Below are 8,912 nucleotides of genomic sequence, written 5' to 3'. Positions count from 1 at the left end.
ACTGCAAGAATATCCGTTTGCCATTCAGAATCGTCTGGTGGTAACTTGTATATAATAGTTTTTCTAGATTAACAACATTAGAGAAAAGATTATTCATGGTAGTTTGTCAAGATTTTGATTGTTAGGATTTCTCTCAGCTAAGCAAAATTGTCAGTTGTCATCATGAATAAAATACTCTAATTCACCACCTGCAGCGAAAGGGTTTCCCGGTTCATTGTAGGAAAGAATATATTTGTTACCGTTCATTCCTTCAGACCAAGGTCTCAGGTCGTCCTATTCGGCTTACTCTTGCCATTAAAGGAAATTTTACTCGACCTAAAATAAAATTCTCGAACGGAAGGCATTAGATTCAACCTCGGTTAACCCCTTCCATACTAGACCTTCACTTTTAACTAAATAAAATAGTTTACAAGCTTTAACAATGGAATATAAATGATATCACAGAGTCGAAGGAGCTAACTGCGTCATTATATCAGTCAATGTAATAGCATTTCTTAGAGACAGGACAGCAGTTGGTGTGATATTAGACTGGTGTATCTGGATAATCAGACATTTTTGTATCTCTTTTGCCAGTCTCTGCAACTTCATTTCTTAGATATATATTAAGCTATCGTAGCAATTACTATTACCAGTTGTGTCAGCCTAAAATCACAGCTACCACCACTACCAAAAATCCGCAACATTCATTACTGTGGTCAGGAAAACATGAAATACTGTCTGAGGCGCCATAATTAGTGTACTTATTACCACTGATTCAGTTTTACACTTGTGAGTACAGTACCTCTGCCTCTGTAGTCTCTTAAACACGATTTGTTTCCATCTTGTCCCAGTTTATCCAACAGTACAGAAGAGGCTTGGCTGCAAATGTGAGTGTTGCGAGTCATCATGCAAGGAGAGAATAAGACTCAGCAAAATCTGACTGTCTGCCGTTACATTATCTTGGTCAGGATGGGTCTTGTAGTCTATTCCAGCCACAGTTTGACGATTATATTCAGCTGAGGATGAGTATCGGAGCCTGAGAATGTCAAAAGCTCTTGTGCAGTCGACAAGAAGAAATCTAACCATTCTCCTTTTACCTCCCTATAGGGCCGTCACTCCCGCTGTGGGTCTGGGTGCGCGGCTGCTGTGTTCGCGAGTGCCTGGGTTCACGCCTCGCCAGCGCCGCCTGTGTTCGCGAGCGCCGGACGCGATGGTGGCGGTGAGTGAGGGCGCCAGGCTGGGGATGACGGAGTGCCAGCGACTGTTCTCAAGGCACCGATGGAACTGCACACTGCCCACACTAGCCCCGCCACTCAGTCACGTCGTGTTAGTAGGTGAGTGTGTGTGTGTGTGTGTGTGTGTGTGTGTGTGTGTGTGTGTGTGTGTGTGTGTGTGTGTGTGTGTAGTAGTAGTAGTAGTAGTTGTAGTTGTCGTTGTTGTTGTTGTTGTTGTAATAGTAACGCTAGGCTCACCTCATATGTGAACCTCATGAACTGCTGGCTAAATTTGTCCCCTTGAAATTTACCATCCTCCTTTCGGAAGACGAAGGAGTAGCTGAGGGACATGTGTGTAGCTAGGCAGTTGAGCCACCTGGTTATATCGGTGCCAGAACGTGAAGGCGTCCCTCTGCAGCACCGCGGAAGGGGAGTATAAGATGATTGGGCTGTAATGGCGGCAGTAGTAGGCACTGAACGCAAAGCAGAGAGCTATGAATATTGATCAATGAGTCGATGTGATGATCAGTTGTGTGTGTGTGTGTGTGTGTGTGTGTGTGCGCGAGAGGGGGGGGGAGAGCAAGTGGGGATTTTAAGACACCAACCGCAGTGAAAGAAAGCAGTATTCCGGACGATGGGATATTGGCAAATAAAAGTAATGTATATAGATAGATAGATAGATATAGATTTATTTATTTATTTATTTATTTATTTATTTATTCTGATAAGGAGCTGATCAAAGCAAAGGGCATGATAGAAAAACAGTGGATGGAAAGAAATTAAAAGACAAGAATGAAATGATGTAGATGGAGATGGGAAGAATATTTCTGGAATATTATTTCGCATGTTATAGAATGTTAATAATGAGAGAATAGCCATGCATACGTCAGCATGAATGCCATGGGTAAAATAAAAAAAGAGATTGCATTTAGACGTAAGGAATGCCGACAGGTAACTGAAGCTGGAAAAGGCCACTGGAGAGGTTGGGATGTGTGGGACATAGGATGTGGTAGTTGAATAGATGTTGAAATTATTGTATTATACAGCGACAGAAAAGGGGTGTCAGATGATTGGAAGAAAGATGTAAACTGTGCAGTTCTACAGGGGGAGTGATGACACGAGATGAGTGTGGGAATTATGGGAATAATAATCAGCTCCCTATAATGGGAAAGTGTATGTTAGATTAATGTGAATGGAAGAGTAAACGGACTTCAGGTTACATTACAGGAAGCAGTGGCCGAGTTGGTAGACGGGGGTTCCCGGCTGAGGGAGGGAACAGTTTGAAAGATTTAAATTTCGATGAAGTGGGCTTTACTTATCTACCAAAGACCCACCTACCTTTAGTAACACATGCCCACTAGCACCAGTACACCAGTCCTGCTTGAGAGAGCCCTGGCATGTATTCATTATGGATAGTGGGTATTGGCGACGAAGTGGTGACATGTGGAAGTGCATGGGAGTACATAGGAGGGCTGCCGGGCCTCACGGAACAGACTGTTAATTCTATGCCCAGAGTCTTGCACAAAAAATTAAAAAGGCTTTGTTCCATCGTTCATTAATGTACACGCCATGGGAGCCAAATCATCATCATGCAGGAACACCCAAAGTGGGTCTGCTCTAAAGCCTCATGGTAAGGAATAAAGACTAGAATGAAATGAATTTGGTCTAAAACATACTCTTTATGTTGATGAGTCTGGAAATCTATTAATCATAGGGTGAAAACACATGTTCTTAGATGGTATGGTAACAGAGAATGGGTTTGGCTAGAACAGTAAAAAGATTATGTTAGTAAGGGTTACACAATAAAAAAGATTGACAGTGGCAGTAAATATATAAGTAAACAAGGTGCTGACTCAGAAGTTACGAAAGACTGAGCTGTATAGACAAAGGACGTTTGGATATGTACAGTATATGACTAGGACTGCATATCATAATTAGTATGGAATTGTTCAACCTCCCAGGTGTCGAAGGAAAAACATAATATAAAGTGGTTTCGTGTACCGGTAATATTTAACCTGTCAGACAAAGCCGAGAATTTGGAAGGTTTGAATAGTGAGTGAATAGATTTATATTTTATTTCACTGTGCTCGTCTTTCCCCTTCCACTCTCCTTTCTACTTCCTCCTTCTCCCTTCCCCCAACCCAACAGCTTTCATTTTCTTCTGCACTTCCCCCTTCACTTATCTCCTCTCCGCCTTCACCCGTACCCCCTCTCCTCCCGTCCCCGCCTCCCAGCCAGTACCTACCTCCTCCTCTCACCCTCTTCCAGTCTCATGATGCAAAAAGTGATATTGAGTGAAGATTTCAGGGTCCAGTGGTCACTTAAAGGTGCTGAGGACAGTGTATAGCACGGGATGGTCTGGGGGCAGGGGTGGCAGGGTGCGTTGAGAGAAGGACAAAGTAGGCGATGGAAGAGAGAGAGAGAGAGAGAGAGAGAGACAGAGACAGAGACAGAGAGAGTGGGGGAGAGGGAGAGAATGACACAGCAGGGAGGGCTGGGGAAACATTAAGAAAGGAAGAACGGGATAGGAAAGAATGAAACTGGGTAGGACAGGGAAGGGAAGGGTAGAATATGAAGAAAGATTAGAGGGGAGGATATGGGGAAGAGAGGTACGGGGAGGGAAGGGGAGGAAAGAGAGGGAGAAAGTAGAACAGGGAGAGGAAGGGAGGATTCGGAAGAGAAAGGGAGAAGAGGAAGAAGAATGGGAGGATAATGACGAGAAGGGCATACCAGGGAGAACAAGGGGGGGACAGAGAGGAGCAGGGAAAGATGTAGAGGGGAAGAAGAGGCTTGATTAAGAAGAGAATTGAAATGAAGATAAAATATAAAGTAAAGGAATGGAGGATGTAAAGATGTTCATGGCGAAGTGAAAGTAGGGAAGGCTAGGATGAAAAGAACAAAAATTAACGTTTCTCCTGGAGCAAAATATTCATGATAAGAAGAGGGTTCAACCAGTGCAATACCAGTGCCACTCAACTGAAGAGAGAAACCTGTATGCCTTTATCTTCGACCGATTGCCTTCAAAATAGAACGATATCATTCTTACCTGAACCTTAACCGTTCCACCAAGTTAAATCGAAATCTGATAAAAAGTACAAGTTGACCTTGTCCTTTTACCTTGTCATTTGACCTTTCCCTGCGACCACGATGTTTGTACTCGTATGACTGTTCTAAAAATCGATTCATTTTATTCTTGGCTTATCCTGAACACTTCCACAACACTTGGCCTAATTCGGATAAGAACTGCTTAAACTGACCTTGCCATGTGACCGTGACGTTTTACCTGTTGTTCTCAAAATACCCAGGTTAACCCTTTGGTAGAGCCCATCCATTCACCAAGTTTAGTCCTAATTAAATCAGAATTACGTTAATTTTTTTCACACTTATATAATTTTTTTCACACTTATACGGATCGGAGTTTGACTTGACCTTAGACTACTGGTAATTGTTATCAAAATCAAACCCTTTCGTTCTGCCATACCCAAAATCCTCCCACGAAGTTTGGTTTACAGTGGATGAAAACTGTTAGAGTTGACCATGCTGGCTCACAATTTTACTTATCCTTGTGACATCGACGTTCGACCTATCAAGCCCAAAAATAACAGGTTCACTACTCGGCTGGCTGTCAACTCTTCCATCAAGTTTGGTTTAGACTGAGTAAACATTTTTTGAGTTACCTGCTCCTCTCTCTCTCTCTCTCTCTCTCTCTCTCTCTCTCTCTCTCTCTCTCTCTCTCTCTCTCTCTCTCAGCGAGTAAAGCATAATACCTTCTCTCGCTCTGCATTTTCACTTCACTGTGCCGTGAATTCTTCCAAATGAAAGAATTATGCCAACATATTAAAAAAAAAATTAGAAGGTGAAGTAGTTTCCGGCCGGCCTGGACCCTTTCCCGGTATGAACGGAGGGTAACATATGTGTATATACTGTTTTGAGGAAAGGAGGAAAAGAGAAAGATGCATAAATGAGGAGGATCAAAATAGGACCGAAACTACTGTGCAATATCCTTTGAATATGTAGAGTTTCCATCGACTGGTGTAAATCTGTTCACAACAATCTCGGTTTACGTCCCCATCAGTGCAGTGGTGTCAATCTGCAGTTTATACTTGATGCTAACACATAGTTTTGGGCAGTTTAGGAGAGTTCCCTGGCGTAAAATAGGTCATGGGGGCCATATATAAGTCCTCCGTTTCGAAAAACTGAATTGCATGGTCTAGAAATGGAAACAACAGAGACAAAAAATATATTGCACTGATCAAGTTAACCATGGATTTTTCTTTTTTTTTCGGTCATTGACGTCAAGTAATTTTTTAACAAATTTCTCTTGCTTTCCTCTTTCTTTGTGTGCATTTCTTCGTGTTCATCTTTCTCACTTCTCGTAATTAAGCTGTTGTTTTCTGTTGCTATTTCATTGTTTTTCCGTTTTCACAGCTCTCGTTATTTCACTTCCTTTCTAACTTCTTCAGAGCGATTATTTCTTTGTTACGACTCTCCTCATTCAAGCTTCTCCAATTCAGGAAGGAGTTTCTGACTCAGGGATATTCTTTCTAATTTTCTCTGTTATCATAATAGAATAGTTTATGGTTGCTACAAACGATTTACGATTATTGTTATAATTATTATTATTATTATTATTATTATTATTATTATTATTATTATTATCATCATCATCATCGTCATTATCATTATTATTATTATTATTATTATTATTATTATTATTATTATTATTATCATCATCATCATCATTATCATTATTATTATTATTATTATTATTATTATTAGCTGAGGAATGTTTTCTCGGAATGAAGGTATAAATTTTTCCTTGTTCCAGTTCTTACTACTCTCTCTCTCTCTCTCTCTCTCTCTCTCTCTCTCTCTCTTTTGTCATGGTTCTGTTAATACACTACTTAGTCTCTTCTTTCTCTCTCCTTCTTTCTTCTCTTCCCTTCTTTTCTCCATCTTTCCTTTTCTGTCTGGTAAGCTCTCTCCCCCTCCTCCCTTCCCTTTCTTACATTTCATTCTGGATACCTTTTAAAACACAGAATATCGTCTTTTATATGTTTTACTGATTTCTCGTTCTTCCTCTCACATGTACGAGTATTATCATGGCCATATTTCTTCGGATTCATTCATATTTCTTTCACTACTGTCCATATCTTCATTCTTCTCTTCTTCGTTCTTCTCCTCCTCTCAGTCTCTCCCTCCCCCTCCACACACGCATCTCTCCTCTTCTCTTCTTGGATCGCTTCTGGACATGTAATCGATCTTATTTTTGCCATGTTCTCCAAGCTGTTTCTTACTTCAAACCTCTCTTGATACCCGTTCTTTTCTTTCCCTTCGCTCTTCACTCCGTCTTTTCATTTTTCCTCCTTTCTCCATTCATCCCTGTCACCTAATAAAGTTACAGCCTGAGTAATCGGTCGTACTTATGTCATGTCCTCCTCGTCTTTTCCCACAGTTTGGTACAGAGGAAAGCAAACAACATTGGTACAGGACCTTCCTAGGCTGTTTGTTATTGGGTAGAATGTAAGGGAGGTATTTATTCTACCCGTCAAAAGTAAGGAGAGCAAAGTAGGAAACTCCTCCTACCCACTGGTCTCTGCCGAAATCGGAAGGAAGTGTGAAGACATGCATTCAGCATTAAAGAAAAAAAAAAAAAGCTGCCATGCTTATTTCACCTGAAAGGTTGAATGGAAATTTTATTTTCTACACTACTGTGAGCTATAAGGGAAAGTAACGTAAAGTCAGCAGTAGATATATAACGATGCCGTTTGACTTTTTATCTCCCATGCTTAGTTTTGCTTAAACAGTCAGGAGTGAATATACTCGTGTGTAACTGAGATCAGACCCCAATTGCTTATCCAGCAATTCTTAAACGTTAGTACTGTACCATGGTCTACGCACTGGATGCAGGTGATTTTACAGTGTTGATTTAAACCCTACTGAGGAAGAAACATTTTACCTTTCCTGTGTTTGAAAAAATTCCCTAACAGTCTTATAACCACTATCTCTAGTATAAACAAAAAATATTTACTGTGGAGTATTTTTCAGCTACCACATTATCATGTCCTTTTATGTTTTAGTGACTATTTCAAAAGCACACTTAGTCTGTGCTTAGTTAAGGTAAACAGATTCAACTCATCTAAAGGTTTCTCGTATGGTTTTTTTCTCAGTCTAAATATCATTTTTGTCACAGTTTGTTGTCCTTTCTCGAGATGTTCCATACCTTTCATTTTGTAATAAAGCGAACAGAACTGGATCCTGTATTCCAGGTTAGGACGTACTTGAGAAGTTTAGAAGTTAAGGATTATACATTTTGATGTTCTGCCTATGAATTCAGTTTATGTATTGGCTTTCTTGACAATCTCTGTACACTATTCGCTTTTTTCACTTACTATTTTTGTTATAATGGCTTTGAACATTCCCAGGTTTCCATTACCAAGTTGAATAGTATTCAAGGTATAGATGGCATTAGTATTTTTAACTTCCATTGGTACGCATTTTGCATTTACTAATAATGAAACTTATTCTTCATATTTAGGTCCCCATAAGCATTTTATAAAGACCTCTCTAAATAACTTGTATCTGTGAAAATGTATGCGTTCTTCCATCAGTATTTGTGTCATCAGCAAACATCAGTAACTAACAACATAGGCCTTCGTCAGTATAACTGTCGTGTGTTGAAAACAGTGCTGATCCAACAATGAACCCCGTGGCACTCCACCTGTCGCATCTTTCCAGCCAGATACTATTCTATAAATTACGACTCTTGCATATCCCTCTTTATTTCCCGTCAGTTTGTTTCTCTTCTTTCTTTATTTTACTTCTTCTCTCTCTTCCATGCATCTTTGTATTTTTTGGCATGTTTTCCTTCTTGTCCCTTCTCGCATACCCTCTTTATCTCTCTTCGTTCATTTCTCCACTTCTCTCGTCATTGCAGCTTTTCTTTCATCCTCACTCCTCCATCCATTACTGTCCCTTAAAAAGTTGCAACACGGCTTAATCTTTCGCATCTATGTCCACACGCCCTCTTATCAGACCCCTCCTCCCCTCTCGTTGATCGTTTCCATCTGCTCTTCCCCCTCCTTAATTCCTCTCAAACACCTTTTTTACTACATCCTTCTCCCCTTCCCCTTCCATTCACCCTTTTCTCTTGTATTGATGCAACATGGTTTGCTAAAGTGGTGGCGCTACCCACTTAGTCGTGTGTGTGTGCGTGTGTGTGTGTGTGTGTGTGTGTGTGTGTGTGTGTGTGTGTGTGTGTGTGTGTTCGAAGTCATATCTTTACTGATTGCTAATCAGCCTTTGAATAATATTGACATTAAATAGAATAAATCATTAAATGTTAAGTATGGCTGTACTGTTTCACTTTTGTCGGTATCCGTCATCCTTCCTGCAACACACACACACACACACACACACACACACACACACACACACACACACACACACACACCATTTTGACAAAAACATGAAAACGAATGTAGGATAAATTTCTAGTCATCAGAAATATCATACTTTATGTTCAGTCACAGGTCATGGATGGCACGACCCTTAATTAGCCAGTTATTCAGCCTCACACTGTACTTCTCAAGCTTTTTTCACAGCATCAGACCTAAAACCGATGCAGCGGCAAATCATTTCGAGAGGGTGTAACAAATCTGAACAAGAGGCTTAGTAAGGGAGAGCCGGTATGTGGAAACTGTGTTGTCATAGATCAGC

The 8,912-nt window shown here is 40.6% G+C and overlaps 1 protein-coding gene across 1 annotated transcript in view; it reads left to right on the top strand.

The window, feature by feature from the left end:
• Wnt2 (Wnt oncogene analog 2) overlaps nucleotides 1-8,912 on the top strand; it is a 200,482-nt gene that overhangs the window by 150,659 nt on the left and 40,911 nt on the right. Inside the window, exon 2 of the mRNA XM_080278989.1 lies at nucleotides 1,087-1,313. Within this exon, the coding sequence (XP_080135115.1) occupies nucleotides 1,087-1,313 (227 nt within the window). The remainder of the gene's footprint in view (nucleotides 1-1,086; nucleotides 1,314-8,912) is intronic.

This window comes from Coenobita brevimanus, chromosome 76 (genome assembly GCF_032717465.1).
Source record: "Coenobita brevimanus isolate Jiangsu-jjx chromosome 76, ASM3271746v2, whole genome shotgun sequence".
Taxonomy (NCBI): Eukaryota; Metazoa; Arthropoda; class Malacostraca; order Decapoda; family Coenobitidae; genus Coenobita; species Coenobita brevimanus.
Note: the sequence above shows the minus strand (reverse complement) of the source record. Positions and strands in the feature narration are given on the sequence as shown.